Source organism: Barbatula barbatula, assembly GCF_947034865.1.
Source record: "Barbatula barbatula genome assembly, chromosome: 5".
NCBI lineage: Eukaryota > Metazoa > Chordata > Actinopteri > Cypriniformes > Nemacheilidae > Barbatula > Barbatula barbatula.
The window spans coordinates 11,737,484-11,758,734 of record NC_136769.1 but is presented as its reverse complement, the minus strand read 5'-3'; the positions used below and the strand labels follow the sequence as shown (position 1 = coordinate 11,758,734).

At 38.2% G+C, this 21,251-nt stretch overlaps 1 protein-coding gene across 3 annotated transcripts in view; it reads right to left on the bottom strand.

Moving 5' to 3' along the window:
- Nucleotides 1–416: 416 nt before the first annotated feature.
- mybpc2a (myosin binding protein Ca) overlaps nt 417–21,251 on the bottom strand; it is a 28,283-nt gene continuing 7,448 nt past the window's right edge. For 2 of the 3 annotated variants that reach the window (XM_079457245.1, XM_079457243.1), the window contains 27 exons: nt 16,081–16,132; nt 11,800–11,883; nt 11,370–11,518; nt 11,157–11,274; nt 10,210–10,258; nt 9,876–9,932; nt 9,626–9,798; nt 9,358–9,490; nt 9,131–9,255; nt 8,603–8,708; nt 7,482–7,642; nt 7,141–7,306; nt 6,820–6,926; nt 6,695–6,724; nt 6,464–6,606; nt 6,089–6,248; nt 5,711–5,815; nt 5,406–5,594; nt 5,104–5,238; nt 4,789–4,956; nt 4,538–4,626; nt 3,744–3,939; nt 2,857–2,996; nt 1,646–1,805; nt 1,343–1,479; nt 1,066–1,252; nt 417–931 (listed from right to left, as the gene is read on the bottom strand). In XM_079457245.1, coding sequence (XP_079313371.1) covers nt 900–931; nt 1,066–1,252; nt 1,343–1,479; nt 1,646–1,805; nt 2,857–2,996; nt 3,744–3,939; nt 4,538–4,626; nt 4,789–4,956; nt 5,104–5,238; nt 5,406–5,594; nt 5,711–5,815; nt 6,089–6,248; nt 6,464–6,606; nt 6,695–6,724; nt 6,820–6,926; nt 7,141–7,306; nt 7,482–7,642; nt 8,603–8,708; nt 9,131–9,255; nt 9,358–9,490; nt 9,626–9,798; nt 9,876–9,932; nt 10,210–10,258; nt 11,157–11,274; nt 11,370–11,518; nt 11,800–11,857 — 3,273 coding nt within the window. In that variant the 5' untranslated portion in view covers nt 11,858–11,883; nt 16,081–16,132 and the 3' untranslated portion in view covers nt 417–899. Of the gene's footprint in view, nt 932–1,065; nt 1,253–1,342; nt 1,480–1,645; nt 1,806–2,856; nt 2,997–3,743; nt 3,940–4,537; nt 4,627–4,788; nt 4,957–5,103; nt 5,239–5,405; nt 5,595–5,710; nt 5,816–6,088; nt 6,249–6,463; nt 6,607–6,694; nt 6,725–6,819; nt 6,927–7,140; nt 7,307–7,481; nt 7,643–8,602; nt 8,709–9,130; nt 9,256–9,357; nt 9,491–9,625; nt 9,799–9,875; nt 9,933–10,209; nt 10,259–11,156; nt 11,275–11,369; nt 11,519–11,799; nt 11,930–16,080; nt 16,133–21,251 lie in introns of all 3 variants that reach the window. The other variant, XM_079457244.1, reaches the window with a different exon arrangement.

Genomic DNA, 21,251 nt, shown 5'->3' with positions numbered 1-21,251 from the left:
TTAACAATACACTACATTGACGCAGATTTCAAATTTGAACACGAAATGTCTTCAAACGGCATTTATTCCTGAAGACCTACCAGGCAACACATAGTGCATGGACTGAGTGAAGCTATAGTTGCATGGGGTTTAAAAGATAAGGGGCTTCTTTAACGTCACCACAGACAAAGCTGGAGGACCTCTTCTCAAACAGGATCAGGCCATTGCTCTTGTATCTGCAGACAGAGACACTAGATGCTGAGGAAGACCTGCTGAAGTGGCGCAGAGAATCTCAGAGGCTCTACCCACGGATTTCCAACCTGGCAAGGAAAGATCTGTGTATTCCATTATTATGATTTTCCCCATAATCGAGCAGCCCTAGCTACCTGGATAGTAACCTACTTGTTTTCTGGGGCTGGTGAAATAACACACATATTGAGTTTTATGAGCTTTTATTTCAAGCAATTTGACCCGCAAAAATCTGACATACTGTTGGCTACTCGCAAAGCCTACCTAAAGCATAAACAACTGACTACATTATACTATACGTTAGGCTTTATATTATACTATAGGCCTATGTCTTATTACTATACTCATTAGTTCAATATCACTAACACTAAAATACTAAAACACCATTGCGTTAGTTGTGGTACCGTGGTATTGTTTTAAGTGCTTTGAAGTACCATGTAAATGACAAGGTACATTAATAAGATTCATTCAGCAATACCATCTGATGCCATCCATGTACCATACAGCAGCAGTACTGTTTTGTAAGGTTTAATTTAAGAAAAGCAGAAAACTGCATAATGACTTATTTTTATGCTAAATCAATTTACTAAGTGTTGTTGCTTTCCTGATACACACTTGAAGCCCATATCACTACTGTACAGACATCTTCAGTGTCTTTCTGGGTTTTGCATTTACTTCTTCATCTCCTCTTTTTCTTTCATGACTATAATGGAAAAACAAAAATATAAATGTAATTTAAGAATGTAAAATAAACAAGGATCATGAAAAAACATAACACTAATAGTAAAGTTACAGTCGGCACTCTGGGGGTGATGAACTTGGAATTTTTGACCATACCTCGGACCTCCAGCCTGCACTCCACTTCATCCACTCCTAGGTCATTGATAGCTCTGCATGTATACTTCCCTCCATCAAACAAGCTTGGCTTACGGATGTTTAAAGTCAGCACGCCCTGGTTATTCCGCATGAGAAACTTTGGGTCCTCCCCAATAATCATCTTATTTTTCATCCAGATAATCTTTGGCTGGCAAGAGAACAAGTGAAAAAGCAGTACTGTAAAATTCCTAAAAACATATGCTAGCGTGGATGAGTATTTATAGCTACACAAACGTACTTTGGGGTAACCACGGACTGCACAGCTGATGGCGGCGCTGTAACCTGCGATGACACTTCTGTCCACAAGAGGTGCAATAAACTTGGGGGAGCTGTTCATGTCTTTTTCCTTGTAGGGCAGTTTATTGCATTTAAGTCCTAAGAGAAAGTGACAAGACATTTTGCACATCTGCACATTTTGTACAACTCCCTTGTCTAACACACCTGTCTCAACTTCACAAACTGAAAACCACTGCAATAACCATGAAGCAATGCAGTGTGAACTGTAGTGATTCACAAGAACTTTTCAAACGGTATAGCCTACCTGTTTTAGTGATGATAGCTGTGTTTTTGCTGATGCCGGCATCATCACTCAGGCCACAGATGTTCTCGCTGAACACACGGAACGAGAACTCGTTCCCCATCACCAGATCGGACACAGTGCAACTTGGTCTGCGATTGTGCTCGAGAACTGTGAACCATTCCTGAAATTCACAAGTGAGTGAATGAGAGATGATCAAGTGAATGAAGATGTGCACAGAGCTTTCTTAAAGGGGTCACAATCTGTTTCTTTATTATTATGTTGCCAGAAAAGATACAAAATGAAGAAACACATATGCTTGTGTAGTGTATATTTATTTAGTGTTATCAGTATGCTGGTTTACCTTCAGTCTTGCGCAATAAAAACTGATATGAACCATGATATGAACTGGGACAAGAATATGCATAAAATGGCCAAGCACGTCCATATTGGCCGTAACTCAAGTTGAAAGGCTTTCTGCTATATGTTGAACTTGGTACTGTACACGGCAGCAAGGATTTCATCCCATTCATCTACACGAAGTCAGGCACTGTCTGGCTAACAGTCTGTCTGGCTAACAGTCAACATTGTAATTCATCCTAAAGGCGTTTGGTAGGATTCATGTCTGGGCTTTGTGCATCCCGGTCAACTTCCTTCCCAGAAGACTCATCATTAAGTTGAACAAAATACTACTGTATGATGCGGAAGATTAGAAGGGACCACGTGCTTTTGGTCACATATGGCCACGTGCTTTTGGTCACATATGGCCCTGTAAATCTGTCTGGTGCTGTTGAAGATTTTATTAACCAAAATGTAAAGGAATCATGTACCCATTACTTTAATATTATAAATTTTTGTTAGTATATCTCTAGATGTACATAGTAGAGTCTTTGTTATCGCTTGGGGGGGGCACCAGATAGGAAAGACATCTGTTCCAAGTTATCACGAGGGCCTCATTGATAAGGCATGCTAAGGAAAGATCTGTTTCAAGTTATATGGTAACCCTCGAAATCTCAGTTTGACGTGTGTGCGGGAAGACCCCTATAAAGGTCTGCACCGCCCAGACGGAGTTCAGTTGTTCTGTTGTTGTTCTCACTTGTTCAGCAGGCAACTCGCTTTGATTGCATCTTTGATATTAAAGCCTTCTTTTGGCAATGGAACACAGAAATAAACCACAACTGCGTATATAGAAAGAAACAGAAATAAAGAAAGAGATGTTTTTAGTTCAGGTTTACCTTGGTTTTCATGTCAGCCTTTTGAATGGTATAGCCAGTGATCTCACTGTTGCCATTGTCTTTCGGTGGTTTCCATTCCAAAGCAGCATTAAAGCCCCAAACATCAGTCACAGTGACATTCATCGGCGGCCCAGGCTTGTCTTCAAGTGTATGTGTGTGAAGGAAAAAGGACAAAGGATAAAAATATGGTAGGTATTGCTCTATAGCTTGACACCGATACACTGCCCTAATTTTAGCCAAGAGACTAGTTAATGTGTGCTAATCTGAGAAGGGCAACAAGTGAGCAAGTGAAAGAATGATAAAGATGAAAGAAGTAGAGAGAGGTAGAGAAAGTGAGCTCAAGCTCCAAAGGAAAGAACAAGATTGAGAGAGAGGCAGAGTTTGCGGCTGGAAGCGTTTGGCATTAATCCTGAGCAGGCTGCTGGGATGCTGGCAGCAAACTGTGACTAAATGGATGTCTGGCTCATCTGAAGGGTTTTTGCACCCTCATTAGTTTACCTCCCAGCGGGAACACAGAGTGAGTGTCTCCTAATACTATTCTAATCCCGTTCAACACCCTGAAGAATAATCCCAGCCATCGTACTGACCTATGACACCCTCAATTTTGGTAAGAGTAAGTGTATAATTTGAAACCTTTATATCAATTAAGAAGAAAAAGCATCACATTTGAAAGTGATCCTCAGGGGTAACAAAAGACTCACAGCTAACTTCAAAGAGAAACAAACCTCTTGAACTGTACCTTTCAATCCTGTAATTTGATCCTTAAAGTTGTGTTCCCAGTGTTGTCTATAATGTTAATGTATCTCTACAGATAATTGAGCAGAATCTAGCATATTTTCGGTTACATGGAACTGTTCTATTATTCAAATCTTGCCGTTCATACTAACCCACAATCTGGATCTGAATATTCGCTTTGTCATCCATATTCTCGATCTGCACGGAGAGTGTGTACAGTCCAGAATGTTCTCTAACCGACTGCCTGATGAACAGGATGGTGTCCACCTCAGATGTGCGGATATTCACCCCTGCTTCTTCCAGAGGTGCACCATCTTTGAACCAGGTCACTACCGGACGCGGTTTGCCCTGAGAACAGAACAGACAAAATTATTTTGCAAAAGCAAACCACAACATGGTTTTATTTCATGTACAGCCACAGAAAATTTTTAAAAACATTCCAAATGTTCATTTAATGAACATTTCTAAATGTATTACGGCCGTTTCAGTCATGTGTCTGTTGAATTTCAACAAAATCAAACCTCAGGAGTGACAAAGTCATCCAACAGCAATGTGAAAGATGGACAGCATGACCAGACATGAAAACTGGCATAAAAATTCAGGTTATCAAATAAAATTAATCAATAAGCCCCAAGAAGCAGTGGGTCACAATGCATTTTATAACAGCTAAGGGCTTATTGCTCAACCAATCAGAACCAAGGACCAGAACTGACCGTTTTATAAAGTAATTTCTGAACTTTTCCTAAATGCATGTATTAATATTACTGTTATATTGGACTTATCCATATTCTCTGCAGTATTTGATGTCTGAAAATATACAGAGTAGGATTTCTGTTATTTTGACCTGTTTCTAGAAAAGTATTTTAACAAAGAGCTAAGGTGTCAATTCTCCAAAGTTGGACAACACTTCTGGCAGTGAAAGGGCGAATGATTGTGCATTACGGACCTGGAAGGGAATAACAAGGTTGATCTTCTCGCCCACCCTTTTGATGTATTTAGTCCTAAGTTGCCGGGGGAGACGGATTTTAGGGCGTTCTGAGAACCAGCAAGGTAAGAGAGGGTAAGGAAAGAGAGAAAAATTAAATGTTGAACATTACAGAAACTGAAATTGAAGTGCAGAGACAACTGTTAACGTATGTTAAATATTGTATATTTAAGTAATCAATGCACACCCTTAAGAGATGTGTGTTACCTTACCGACAATCTCCCGGATAGTGACAGCTTGCCCTGTCACAGCTGGAGGGCTACGGCCAGCAATGTTCACAGCTGTCACCCTGAACAGCATCTTCTCTCCCACAGGCAGGCCTTTGACCCTGTAACTGTTCTTCTCAACAGGGGTCTCGTTGGCCTGCACCCATTCAGTGCCTGTGAGTCCCACCGGGGACAAAGAAAGAGCCACACCAGCAAGATGTGTAAACATGTCAAAGAATGATAAAAATAATACAACTATGTGACCTCCTATAATAAAGCCATTCTTAGTCTTTAGCTTACAAGTTTGCTTTTAACGCTTACCTCCCTCAACACAATATTCAATGAAGTATCCGTCAATCCCACCGGCTCCAATCCTCTCAGGGGGAAGCCATTTCAAAGCACAGCTACCATCAGTGACGTCATCCACCAACAGTCGTGTCGGTTCACTGGTTGGAGCTAGGATGGATGAGGAAAACAAGATGAAGGCTTTAAGGTGTAAGAAAAGTCTGTGTCTATAGCCAAATCTTTTCCTGTCACGTCTAGACTGTTCTATCAAACAAAAGCTATAAAGGCCAAAAATACAACTTTTGGGTCCCAATAATAAAATCTTAATTGGGACCAACCAATGGGCATGAAGGGTTTGGAGGTGGCGCTTGGCTGGGAGATACCAATCCCGTTAACAGCAAACACCCTCATCTCATACAGCACGCCTTCAATCATCTTCTTGGCTTCGTATGTTGTGGATTCATAAATGTCAAAGTTTAGCTTAGTCCACCTGGAAGAACCCTTCTTCTTTCTTTCCATTAGGTATCCTGGAATTAAAACCAAAGCTGCAAGTCAAATTCTATAAATACATTGAGAAGACAATGCATAACTTATCCAGCTGCTGAAAAAATTAAAAAAGACAAAAGTTGATGATCTGTGTGACCTTTTACTGGAACGCCACCATCAAATTTGGGTGGCTCCCACAGGATAGAGGCAGTGTCCTCTCCCACTCCATTGCATTTCACATTCTCAGGTGGATCAGGCACATCTGAACACAATGCAGAGCTCGGTCAGATAAAGAAGAAAGAGGAGAGAATAATGGAAACAATGTGGGGTGGGGGGTGGCTCAAAGGAGAGACAAGGTTACCCTTATGAAAACAAATTACAAATTAGATCTTAATTCATGTTTCTCCTGAGAAAAATAACCTAGTCATCTCAATATAATCAAAGTATAAAGTGTAAATGTCTTTACTCTTGTCAGCAATTATTAAATATATATCTGTGACGTTATTGAAACTTGCTTTGTCCATTTTGACCCTACCAACTATCTTAACAAAGACATCAGCCTTGTCTTCTCCAGCAGGGTTGGTTACAGTGATGTGATACAGGCCCTCATCAGATCTCTCTGCCCCTTCGATAACAAAGCAGCTCAGGTTCTTCCTGGTCTCCACTCTTACGCGCCCCTCAGCCTCGCTGATCTCCTGCATCATACACACGTCACATCCAATATATACGTTTGTTTGAGAATATGTCACATTTCTTTCAAATGTTTTGCAGTGACTCTGTGTAGGAGAATCAGTAAATTTTTCAACTGGAGAAAATTTGTCTGAGCAAACGTTTGTGTCATATGCCCATATGGATCATTTGGTCCGAATTAATATGGAGGATGTGTGACAATTTGGCAGCGGTTCCGCACCGTATCTCCTTTTTTCCAGCAGACAATGGGTGCGGGATCTCCTGTGATGTCAACATCAAACCGGAGTTTGTTTCCCGCAACGACGATAATGGTGTTTTTGTTGACCATGCTGCCGGTGGTGTCCAAGTGGATTTTGGGAGGTTCTGGATGACAGAGTTCAAACAGTAAAATAATTAATACAGTCTCAAATCTACGCATAGAGAGACTTTTTAATGTAGGTGACATACTTACCCTGACGAGGAACATAATCGATCTTAATCTCTGTGGAGGAAAAGGTATAGAGCTCAGGGTCATGGTTGAAATTAACCAGGTGAAAAACAAAGAAACAAAAACATGTTTCTGATTATGTCCCTTACCCAAGAAGTTAAGTTTGGCTGAAATGGAAAGAGCGTGACCATCAGGTACGAAGGTATAATCTCCTGCATCCTCAGGCTTGACATCATCGATCACCAATTTGTGAATCCTATATGACAGCAATGAACGCTACCAGTGTTGTTTGCATATGTATCTCTCCCCAAAAAACATCTGTATTTAGAATCTCTGCCTAGTAAGGGTGAACACATTCCTAAAAACTATGTCCTGACATTAGAGAATACAAGGCTATCAGAGAAGTCAAGGTTAAGGTGAGCTTGTAAATGTGTGAATCGATAGGGACCCTAGTGAGTAGACCAATATACCTGCCAATGTGTGTCATTTTGATGCGGTCGCTGGGAATGACCTCCACTCCATCCTTGAACCATTTGCCGGTTACTTTCTCATCAGACACTTCACACTTGAAGACTGCCTGTTCTGAGGCCTTTAGTGTCAGATCAGCTATATTCTGGAGGATCTCCAGCTCCTTCTCTGAAAAAGAAAACGAGCAAAGGACAATGTACCATTACCAATACGTAAAATACACACCAAACTATTGCTGTTTGGCCTCAGAGTGGAAGAATGTAAAAACGAATCAAGAGAATAATCATGGAGCAACTGATGAATATTATCATTAGAATCACATTCCACTATTTTAAAGAAGTACCTTCCACTTCCAGCTCTCCTTTGGACTCCCCCCCACTGGTGAACACATGGTACATTCCAATGTCCTCTGAAGTCGCCTCATTGATGATGAGCCAGTGCTTCGTGCCATCTTTCTTAAAGCGATACTTTCCATCTCTACTCAGTTCCACTCCATCCTTCATCCTGAGTGAGATGAAGAGAGACAGAGGGAGAGAAAAAAAAATTGAGATTAAAAAAAATATTAATACGAAAAAGCAGAACAAGGAGATCTATCGCAGGACAACTGAATATAAAATTAGAAAGAATGGGGGCTGTGTAAAAGGGAGCAAAGAAGGACAAAAATAAAACATGAACGAAAGAGAGAGAGAGATAGAGAGATAGAGAGAGAGAGAGAGAGAGAGAGAGAGGGTGAGACAGAAAGGGGACAAGAAAAGAGAATGCATATCCAGGCTTTTGATTCAGCTAAATACTGTAGGAATGGATGGACTGATCTTGAAATACTGTATACTTAGGTATTCTATTGAGATGACTGATTCTTTAAAGGGTTTTTTCTGGTGTTTTTAACCAACATCCCGATGATGTGGTTTATAGAATAAATAGGAGTGAAAGCTTTCAAACGCATAGCATGTAACTCTCTACTTCAGCTCAGTTGAATACAAACAGAGATGCTGAAGAGCACAAGTACTCACATACTGTACTAAATATTAATCTAAATTCATCTTAATCTAAATATTTCAATCTAAATATTAATCTAAATTAATCTTAATCTAAATATTTCAATCTAAATATTAGTGCCTTTGCGTTATTGCAATTGGTATTTTTATAATTAGAATATAGTCATATTTTGGAATTTATTGTACAGGTAAAGATTAATAGCAGCAAAATAGAAAATAGAATAGAAAATAGATCATAACAAAACAATGACCAAACCTTCACAGAACATTAAACTTGCATTTGCCCTTGTATTTACAATTGTTTTTTTTAAATGTGGGTCAAGAAGTTAAACTTTTATTTTATTATTTTGTATTTGCAAACATTGTTTACATTGCTACAAGGCATTCCAGTCCAAATCGATTTGAATTAAAATGGAATTGTTCTAAATTATCTGGTCGAAAAACTGATCGGTTTGGTGTGTTGCCTCACCATTTCACATTGGCTCCTTCTTCAGACACCTCGACCTCAAACTCCACCTTCTCCCCAACAACCACATGGATGTCATCCAGCATTTTAGTGATGGTGACTGGGGGCTCTGTTGATAAAAATTCCCCAATAAGCAGCTATTATGTAAAAAAAATTAATAAGGGAACTGTGAAATTGTCATAAATGTCATTTGCATAAAAGCAGAAAATATAACACAATGGGAATTACTATGCAAGTACAGGTGGTGGCCTTAATGCTATACATTTATGAAGAACTTACACAAATCCAATAAAACATCCTTCCGAGAACTAAAACAGACAGAAGCAGATATTTTAAAATAAATAGCCAAAAGAAAACAAGGGAACGTAGGGCAGCAAAGACAGAGCTTTAAAATAATCAATAGGACGGATGGCTACCAGTCAAACCGACTGCGGGAAGAAACAAACACTGCAGACGGCAGCAGATAAGCAGACAGAATAAATGAATGAAAATGACAAACTAATGATGCCGGTGATGATGATGACAATGTACCTTGGACAAAGACCTCAGTGAAACTCTTCTCCTCCCCAATCACACATTCATATGCTGCATCGTCGGCCAGAGTGCACTTGTTAATAGTGAGCTTACGGATACCACCCACACTCTCAAAGATATATCTAACAGAGAAAGACAGATCACAAAGTATCAAAGGATCATATATGAGAACTCAAGTGCCTTACAGTCATCTCCTAACTTATACACAAGACAAAGTATCTCACTTGGCGGAGGGTTTGATCTCCTGTCCATTTTTCAGCCATTTGACTTGAGCGTTGGGATCAGTGAGCTCCACAGAAAGCAAAATTTTCTTTCCTTTCTCCACGGAATAAGATTGTTCCATTTTTCTCAGAAAGGCTGATTGAAAAATAATATATAAACACAATGGCTAAACACAGCCGTGCTTACATTAAGTATGACTGCACACCGGTACTGGTAACACTTTACATATGAATGTATGTGGAGGCATTGCGTATCTTTTGTGTATCTCACCATCGCTCTTTTTGGGCTCAACCTTCTTCATCTTCTTTAGTCTTTTGAGCATGCCCCGGAGGTCAGTGATGCCGTATTCAAATGCAATCTTCTCATAGTCGCATGGTTTAGCAGTCTTCAGGATCTCCCAAATATCTACCTCCTCCTGGGGCTGCTCCTTTTGCTTTTTCTCTCTGAGGAGCAGATCAAAATTATTCATGTTAAGACAGACTAGAAAAAAAAACATGGGGGTGTGGACATTGTACCCAACCTTTTCTTGAGTAAACCACTGAAGTCAAGCTCTCCTGCATCCTCTCCTGCATCTCCTCTGTAAATAGTTGAAGGTAAATGAAAAACAAATCAAAGAGATACCAGGATTTTGCAAGCAAAACAACAAAATTAAGATATTACATTAAGTTTATAACAAAATAAAACAATATAAGGCAAGGTTACATTATGCTTATTGCAGGACACAGATGCCCCCACACACACATAGCCTTACAAAAACACTCCAAAGAAAACTATCATAATAAATAAAAAACTACCAGTAGGCTTCAAACACACTCAAGCAGTCTCTAATGACACAGACACCCAAATAAACTCACGATCGTTTGAACGCCTCCAAAATATTTGTTTGCTGAGCATCAGGAGCAGCTGGGAAGAAGATGAAACAAATGATGATGAAAAATCTTGAGTTTTATTTGCTCACTTTGATTGCTGTCAAAGCTAATAAATGTGTAGTGCTGCCTGACTAAGTGCTGTTTATCTAACAAGGATGATCTAATCAGTAAAAATACATGCTGAATAATGAATAAGATCATAGATGTACAGTGCATACATACACTCAGGTGTGTAAACTCTTTTTATGAGTTGTCAAATTTTCTGAATGGGATTTTCAAACTGGGATCTGTAGACCCCCAGTGGGTCTCAAAGGGTAAATGTAAAACATTTCTTATTTATATCTCATTCTTTGTGAAAAAGCTTTAAATGTTCAATATAGATTTAAACGTTGGTTCATATTTTTCTTTTTAGTGTTTATATCTTATATGAGTGAAAGTGATTCAAAATGAAAGATCAGGTCACATATTGCTACTGTCCTTCTGAAACCATGTATCTCCATATTTCGTAATTTTGCCGTAAATCATTATTAGTCACACTTTAGGTTTGTGTCTGGGTTTTGCAGAAATCTAACCAATAAAACTATTGCAAAGTTCTTCATTTTAAAAATGTAATCATTTAAAATGTACAGTTTTTTCCAATTAATGAAAAGGGTCATCACACATTTGGGGGTTTTAAGCATTAAAAAAAAGTTTGTAATCCCTTTTTATCATGTATATCAATAAACATTAAAATTATAATGATGATGATTTTTATTGTTGTTGTTGAACCACATTGTACCAAAATATCCTGTAAAAATATGTAATGGCATGACAAATTGGCAGTTTATTTATTTATTTATTTACCACATATCAAAAATTTGAAAATTCTGTAAAATAAAACAGTAAAATTCCATAAAACTACAGTTTTTTAACAGTGTTGTGTGATGTTTTACCTTCAACAGTCACATCAAACGTGCAGCTGTCACACTTGTCTTTGGCTGTGACCTCACAACGATAACCTCCTGCACACCCATCCTTAGCCTTAATAATGGTCATCGTATAGGTGTATATCTGTCAAATAGAAAGTGCAGATCATTACTCTGTTTTGGAAACAAACAAAAAGTCCAGTGAATCTCCAACAACCAAAAACACAATCCCTAACTCACCTTGGTGTTCCTGTCATAGGTTTCTTTGAACTGCAGGTGTTTGCCAGCCTTGCTGCCTAAATCCAGCCATTTCCCCTTCAACCACTTCATGGTTGGCTTCCTAACCATCTGTGAGGAGTCCACCTTAGCCACAAATGCCATATCTTTCCCTATTGTCAAGTGTGCAAAGAAGAGACATGTTTATCAATATACTGTATGTGTGTCATTAAATTAAAACAATCTTTTCACTAGGACTAGGCCATGGGTCTTCAATCCAGCTCTCAGAAGAGAACTGTTACACATAATTAATGGAGCTATACTCATGAGTGGATTTGAAGAGCTTTGGACTTTGTCCTTATGTTAAAACATTTTTATACATACAGTTTAGATCCAAGTGTTTGATTAAATACAACACCGAATCTGAGGAGAGTGTTGAGTTTGAGAATCTCACCTATTTGTACCGTGGCACTCTGAGGTTTCTCCACAAACAGTCCAGTTATTTGAGACATCTCTGGCTCTTCTCCCGGGACATGTTCTACATGGGGTCAGAGAAACAGTGTAAGCTGATGCACTTCTGACAGCTTAAAAGAATAGAAATTAAAGACAGGCTAAATACACAGACAACAAGAACAGAACTAAAGCATTCATCATGATACTTGAATCAATTCTGTATTTGACATATGTAAACCAATGATAACAATGAAACAAAAGTTTGTGGCATTAAACTTTAACCCTTTCCAGTTGCACTGGGATGTGAAAGACATTCACACAATTTCCTTTTGCATGACAAATATTTGGACTTTTTTCATGTATATGTCATTGACAATACATGCTTAAGGATTTGTGTGTCTTACCATCCTCAGGCAATTCTGTATCAGAGAAAAACAGAGAGACAAACTATTAAAACTTAATAATACAGGCCAAGACGTCATTGATCTTCTAAGTTTGGCTTATTAAGAGGCATTTATAAATACTAAACATACTAACATATAAAAAAGATGTGCATAGCCATTAATTAAGTTATTTTCTTTATTAAACAGTCCTACAAATTAAAACCTAACCATATAGATTTTTCTGCAAACCATCAACAAAGTTGTATTCACAGTATGAGTATTTTAATGCTGGTTACGTTAAAGTTAAATGGATGCCTTTGATGGGTAATTATTTAAAATCAATTTTGCATTCTCTTCCCTCTCACCTTCAGCTCTTAAGAATAAAATATTGTTAAGTAAATATAAAATAGACAATATAAATAAAAAGGGTACTTTTTTAAATGCATAGCATTTTGCTGCAAAAACGGTCCGTGGTGGGACCAGGGCCATCATGCATTTCCATAAAACCAGAGAAAGAATGTTCCAGCTCATTCGCTCTCTGTTTTATGTTTATGCAGGTTAATGTGAACAGTAAAAATCACAGTGCAATACATAGTTTGGCTAATACTCAAATAAGCTGAGCAAAATTCATATTTTAATACTCTTAAAGGGATACTTCAGCCAAGAAACAAAATTTCTCCATGTTTTACTCTCCCTCAAGGCATCTCAACTGAATAAGCAGTGGGAGTTATAATACCATGTATCCTTTTTATTCCAAGTGGTAGAATGGAAGTGAATTGGGGGACATTTTTTGAAGCTCCAAAAATGTTCATCAATCGATCAAAGAATGGCTCAACATGGCTCTGTGGTCTTGACATAAGTCTTCTGAAGCAAATCGATGCGTTTTTTTAAGAGAAAGATCCCTATTGACAACTACTGGGTGAGATATTGATGATAATGTCAAACTTCTGTTATCCCTTGACAGGCTTGTTTTTCCGGCAGATGACGCAGGTAAGTTCTGGTGACGAACGTGGCATTTTTTATTTTGTTCCAATAGGATACCATCTCCTCCGTGCAGGAGCTTTCGTCACCGTCATTTGCCGGAAAAATAAGCCTGTGAATTGCGTGCAGCCGAGGGATTACGAAAGTTTGAAAACAACGTTAATAGCACTTTGAATATGGACATTTCACATTAAACAAACACATTGTTTCACTTCAGAAGACCATTCTTGAGACCAGAGAGCCGTGATGAGCAGTTCTTTGATCGATGGATACACTTATTTTGGAAATTGCCCCGCATTCACTTCCATTCTACCGCTTGGAAGAAAAAGGATATGTGGTATAACTCATTATTCATCAAGAAGAAAGTCATATTCAGATAGACTGTAAAACATTGGGAAGTTTGGTTTCTTGGCTCAAGTATCCCTTTAATGAGGTCAACAACCCAAGTATAAAGCTGGGTATATAGTTAAAATACAAAAAAATGACCTAGATACACTTAACCCAAATTTGACAGACACCTAACAGAAGTTTAACACCAATGTCAGCCACTAAACATATGCACTGTGAAAAGGCTTAAAGCTTGTGTCCAGCAACCTACATTCTAACCTCAAGTTGCTAAATGTCTTGACCTCGACACACACCCACTCCTTCAAAAACAGATCCAGACGGTGAAACATTCAGGCGGACACACTTCAGAGTATCAGTATACTACATATTCCTGGATTCTTGGGACTGGTCTACCACACCAAGAGTTTAAAAATAAAACATGGTTGCATCTGTGACATCAAAATGAGGGTTATGGTAAAAGATTCATGACAGGGTTTGTAGTCTTAACCTAAACCTATTGATATTTTAAACATCTAACAAAACATGCAAAATAAATCTTGTAAAAAGTGGCCAGAGGTGGAAACAACTTTTTGTTTATGCACGCCAGCACACATACTGTACATTGATATATACCCACCATAATAATTAAAATATATATCCAACTTATTTCACCTGAAGTAAATATTTGCTCATTTATTTGAGCAAATTCTTTATCTGAACTCAACAGTGCATCTTAAACCAAACTAAGCTGGTTTGCTGACCCTGGTTGATTTAAGCTGATTTTAGCTGGTTTAAGATGCCTAGCCAAGCTGGACTTCAGCTGGTCTCCCAGCCTGACCGGTTAAGATCTGCAAACTGAATCAAGTCAATAAATTAACAAAGTTTTGTTTTTGGTCTCATTTTAGCCAGTCAGAACCCCTGTGACAGACCTACTGTATAGGCTACCGACAGAGACAGTGACTGACGTTTGTTTATGTGCACAATCACGACGACGCAACTAGCACATTGACAAATAAGCAAACGCACACATGGCGAGACAATAGGAGGATTTCTTTCTCTTACCATCACGGCCCTCATCCGCTAAATGACAAGAAACAATGAAAGCATAATTAGGATAAAGCAGCACATAAGAGAGACGTGTTACAAACACCAACATACAACACAGCATAACTACTGTACAACAATGAAGACACTTGGTCTGGGCGTCATGTACTCAGTCAACTGATAAAGAAAAGAAAAGAAAACAACGGAAAAAAACCTGTTATGCAAACATTATGTTGAATCGTCATATTGAACCAAAGGCACTGGTTTGAAATGTCACAAAATATTTAAAATTTAATAAAATTCTGTCTGCAATATATTTTCTTCTTGAACTGTATATTTAGAGAGTCCAATGGGCCCTCGAACTTACTGAAAACGCCTGCTTAGCTTACTAAATTTCAAACTAAAATATTTTCTAGTATCTCTGTATATGTTTGAAAAGTTCCTTTGCAAAAACAGATAATTACATTTTTATTTAAATGCACAATAAAGAAATCATGATTTGTGAAAATAAATAACAACAGAGTTATCCGTTTCTGCTCTCTTCATTTATACAGTATTTCTGTTGCACACCAAAACAACACATTTAAAAGAAGAGCCCTATAGTCACACATTCACACTCACCTTCTCATTTCATCATACCATCCTACCAAGTTCTTTGGCACTGCTCCAAAACATAAAACAATATCTGCCACAATATCTTCTACAGTGCACATACTTCAACACGGTGTACACTTTTAGAACAACTGTTGCATTATCATAATCAGATTCTATGCACATTAAGTGCAAACATTACTGAATTAAATTTTATGAGCTCTAAACCTTACAGCTTAAAAAATGATCAGAATATAGTTGTGAATATATTTAACAAAAGAATGTACAAATAGCAGTGTGCAATTTAAAAAATAGATTTTTTTTAATGAATATTGCAAATATACTGTTGTTTCTTTTTGTTATCCACGCATACATTACAGCAACAAGAAGATGTCCTGCTGGTTTCACAATGTACTCGCAGCAGCAGTGAATTAAGTTTGCTCTTTTTATGATGATATGCATTATGTAGACATTACCGGTCAACCATCTGAGTACGTCTTTATGCATTTGCCATTATGTTAAGTCATTTTACTGTTGATTGACTAAATGCATTATATGAACTTTGGGAATATAGTTTGTTATTAAAAGGTTCACTTCACAGAGAATTGCGAGTTGGTTCAGGTGTGGTTGCTGAGTGATGTTTATGTATAATTAAGGGCAAATTTCAGGTCTAAGGTTTGGAACAAGTATGTTCAATTCATATATAATAACTGACTTGATGTTAACCTAATGCACACACATACAAACTCACATACAAGCAATGCAACCTCTTGTACCCCTGACAGACTGAATTAAGACAAAAGGCATCTGGAGAATACGCAGGTGACTCACCTTCTGCATGCGTATCTGTAAAAGAAGAGATACAGAGAGTGAGTCTGCCTGCTTCCAAAAAAGGAGTTAAATCTTAATGGTTAATACTGGGTGTCCTGGAGGAGTATTAAGATTGAAGAGATCACAGTTGCAGTTACTCACCAGCAGGGGGAGCCTCCTGCTTCTCTGCCTTAGCAGCTGAAAAATTAAATGTAAAATTAGTATTCAAAGGAGTCATAACATTTAGAAACAAAACAGTCCTACGATTTTTAAATAGCAATACTAAAAGACTAATGCATTTAGTCAGAGTCAATCTAAATGCAACCATCATGAACATACAGGCAACTAAACACAACAATCCTACAATATGACCCAGGGCGCTCTTATTTGCTAGCATAAGCTAGATAAAACATTAAATACTAAATTATTTATTTTAGCTGTACCTATAAACCATAACGAAAAACAATTCCATGCGCTTTTATAGCTTTTCTAGTGACTAGTAGTAGGGGTCAGGGTGGACCCCATTATGAACATGAACTGTGTTTTAAAGTGCTGATATGTTTTACAAACAGGGCATTTGAGAATCTCCTCTATCCTCTGGTTAACATTAGGTGTGAACAGCTTTGCTGCAGACTGCCAGCCTCCTCCTGCCACCTCACCATCCATGTGTCTCTCTGTCCTCAAGACACAACCTTGGCCCCAGATTGACTCCTAAAGACCTGAGGGAGGGGTCGCCCCTTTACTCTTTAGCATTAGGATATAAGACACCGCACTTGGCCTTGGCCCCCAGGGTCAGATTGCGTGACTGACCTCGGGCTCTGGTCTCTGCCGGCATACCCACGTCCCGACACGTCTATTTTTGATTAGGTTTGTCTTTCAGAGGGCAACATGTTAATGGTTCTCAAGCAGTTCTGGTATATCTCCTTGTCTCAGAGGAGTAAGATCCAGCGAGTTATAAATGCTTCTCCTGCCTCAGGATCTAAGACCCTGGCTGAGATGTCCATCCAAAAAAGGACACGGGTCACCAGAGCGCGTTGTAGGTCACTTTTTTACACGAACAGGAACATGTAACATCTTGGATAATTACTGTGAAATACACAAGTGCTCTTAGATGATATTATGGACTTGTGAGAAATAGGTCTGTCAGCTTGAATTCACTTAATAGAGTTTAGTTAAAATATGAAAATAAGACATATATCCTTAATCATTGCTAGCACTGCAATGTGTCCATGTAGCTTGCTGTTGCTATGGAAACAAATCTAATTCACACACTTGAGTAAACATCTATTAATCTTTTTTTATTTGTCTGGCCTCCTAGCCTTGCAAAAAATGTCCACGCCTCTCCACTTTGGTTTATACTCCTTTAGCTCACGGACCAGCGGAATTCAGCTGATAAAGGTCAGGCAAATGGCTGGTTGACTACGATTCTAGGCTACTTGTTTTTAGACATCATTTTAGGGACAAACATCCAAGAATATACTGGTATTAGTCAAAGGGTACGACGATAGTTGATTTATACATTTCTCTGTCCTGTTGAACAAAAAATATGATATTTTGAAGAGTGTAGGAAAGCAAACAGTTATGGGGCACTATTGACTACCATTGTAATATGTCCTACTATGGTAGTCAATGGTAGTCAAGAACTGTTCGTTTACGAGCATTCTTCCAAATAAATCTTAATCAGTGTTCTTCAACACTAAAATAATTATACAGATTTGCAACAACTCAAAGTAAATGATGACAGAATTTTACTTTTTGGGTGAACTGTCCCTTTAAGTCAATATGTCGGTCAGTTAGTTGAAAATGAAATAGCTAGTCAGCGTGACAAGCTGTTAAGACACACCTGGACCCTGGTTATGTTCTTCAGGCGCAGACAAATTTTTATGATTTTTTACATAAATTCTGTAAAGGCTTTTACTATGTCACTCCACCCTTGGTGGCTTCTTTGGTTACCATTCGTCAGCAATGCCTCTGTCATTCAAGTCTTGGTTCTGATCACTGATACACACAATCAAGGTGCTAAAACACAAACACACACACACCTTCTAAAAGTGTGAGTGGAGGCTGATGTGACCATTTATAATGTAGGCCCACTGCCTTCGCAAAACAACTGATGCACATAGATGTGGCCATATGGGACAGTTCACCCAAAAATGAAAAGTCTCAAATCATTTCTCATCATATTCACTCTCTTTTCATTTAAAACCTGTCTGACTTTCTTTCTCCTGCAGAACAAAAAAAAGATATTTTGATGAATGGTGAACAACAACTCATGGACATTTTTTAAAATATCTTCTTTGGTGTTCCACAGAAGAAAGAGTCAGGTTTTAATGATGTATATAAATGATGATTCCTTCTGAATAAGGCGAGGCACAGACCAGAGCCAAAGAGAGGCAACCAAGAGGGCTAACAAATTAAATGTGGCCATGTTAATTTAGCACAGAGAAGATTCGCGTATCTAAGTGTATGTTTCATGAACATCACATGAGAGAAGTGTAAACGAGTTGGTCTTAATCCCTCTCCTCTCCTTTGCCTCCTCTGTGGCTGCAATAACACCCCATCTTCACACATAAATCTATAAACAGACTGGAGTATATGTCTGTTTTCTTTCCTCTTCGTTTCAGAGGGATACAAATATGGAAGCGTCTGAACACTAAAGCACAATAACCATTACTGTTTCGCCTTGCACCAGGCTCATGGATCACACTGCACTGAAATTGAGAACAGGATGAAATTCCAGCATCAGCACTTTAAACTCTATCGTATATATGTGGCTGCACTCTGAATTTGCTCACTTTAGTTAAATAAACCTTCAGCGCTTCTCTCTGCTTTGCTGACACTCTCGCTCTCTCTGTTCTGTTAGGAAACCTCTGTGGAATGTTCACCGAGTAAATCTATTGTGACATTTACTTCACAACTGTCTGCATCTCTTCCTTCACCGCTGCTCCTGCAGTGGCCGTGACTGTATCGCAATAGGAAACTGCCATCTTTAAGCCATAAGCTTTCAGCACAGTGAATACAGATGCAATCAAAGATAATTTAATGGATAAGGTGTGATAAGAACAGACTCTAAGGCCTTAGAAACCATCACACTTGATATCTACAGTATAAAAGGAAAAACTCGTCCTCCTGTTTGCTGGAATCCGCGAAGTAGTTAAAGGGGTTGTTTATAAAAGAAAATTTGCATCATTTATTCACCCTTGTGACGTTCACATTTTACTTCTGCAGAACACAAAATACAATATTTGGAAAAATGTTTCATCGGTTTTGTGTACATACAATTGAAGTCAATGGGGCCAATGTTGTTGGGTTACCAACGTTCTTAAAATATCTTCTATTGTGTTCTGCAGCTTTTGGATGCCATCGAGGTGAGTAAATGATGACAGAATTTTTATTTTTGGCCAAACTATCGCTTTAATGGTGTCAAGTTTTCCAGACATCTTTGGATGTGATAACTGGGAGCAGGGGCCCTGAAGACTCTGCGTGTCTTAAGTAAACATGTCAATCCAAACTGCCCTGCATTAATGTTGACAAATATTCTTCTTATAGCACCCTATACTATATATGGTCTTGATGATTTTCGACTTGTCACATACAGTGTTATACAAACAGAATCTAAAAAGATGCTTGAAGTGTTTACAATCAGCCTGTGATGTGTTTGAGGTGAGAATAAACATGAAAACTGTGATCTCTGCCATTTGAAAGCGTAGCATAGTAAGGCCTACTGCCAACCCAATCCAAAAAGGCCTTTTAGCATGTAAAAATACATTTTTCAATGTGTGTGACATTTTTCACTGATCACATATAAACAATACAAATAAAATAAATAATATTTAAAACGTCTATGGGGTCTTGGTCTTGAGGCTTAAATTAGTTTTCCATGGGTCACAAGCTAAAAGTGATAATCACATGAATAACAGGTGTCTTCAGTGAATTTATAACAATGTCATGGCTCCTTACAGTAGTAAATGAGCGAAAAACTAGTTAAGTAAATAAAGGCTCCAATAACTTTCAGTTCATTAAGATGGGCAGACAATTCTTTGACCACCAAGAATCAGGATATGGGCCTTGAGAGGTCTAGTCTTGGTCTGAGTCTGGATTTTAAGAGGTCTACGGTCTAGTATTGCTGTGTGAGTCTTTGGTAGTCTTGTACTGTTGTTTCTAAAATTATTCCAGCAAAAAATAAGATTTCCCTTCGTTCAACAGGGATCCAGATTGAAAGCAGCTATTTTTACAAGCAGGAGTGTGATGAAGTGCCACTGGCATTAGAAACATTTGGAGTGGATACAAGCGTACGGAAGGGTCATCGGCAAATGATGAAGCTCCCTCTTTTATGGCGATGGAGAGTGATTCTTTTGGCAGAGAGGGGGAACACTTCAGTGTGATTCTGCAATAACTATCAGTCTCCCACTGTGGGTGACGGACATGATGATATGAGTTATAGACTTAGATTGTAAACATCTCCTTCCTGAATATTTGCATGAAATGATAGATGAGAGGTTGAGGACAAACATGGAGACTGGGATGAGAGAAAATGGTGACTGTGCAGGAAGAGGGATTTACACTAGTTAAGCAGGGTGAATGTTTATAATATCTGGTCATGGCTTATGTAGCCAGAGAATAAAAATAAAACCGGTTGCTATGCGTTATTATGTATGTAATTACAGTACAATCTATATAAAGCTATTAAAGATGTCAAGTTAGACTGAATATAACTTCAGCTATACTGTTATATTTGCACAACTGTCTAAAATGACCAAAAAATGCTAGTTTTCCTCTCTCTCATCTTTGATTGGTTGACCAAACAGATAGCTCCGCCCCAGACTTGTGTAATTGACAATGATGATGTATTTTGATAGTGCTACAGAGTTCAAGTTAAAAAAAATCTTTAAAAAGTCTTCAGGCTTACACATACATAAATTATAAAAAAATATTTATTCTGTTTAAAATATTATTCAAGTAACATTTATTATAACATTTTATAATAAATTAGTCTCACCAGTATTTATGAACTAAAGACAGGCTATTGTTATACAATGACAAACACTGTAGTTTATTTGATGTTGAAATGAATAACAGCAATCTCTCTCTATCACCATTGCACATAAATGGATAAGATTTATACCAAGGACACTGGGGAAGCAGGAGATGTTACGCTATGATGGAAATGTAGATGATTTAACAGAGATAAACAGATACAAATTGGCACAGTGGATGTGATTGTTCTGGTCTTATCTTCATTAAACAGGATCACGGTCCAGAGCAGGGGTGCTCAATCCTGCTCTTGGATATCTACCTTCCTGCAGAGTTTAATGAA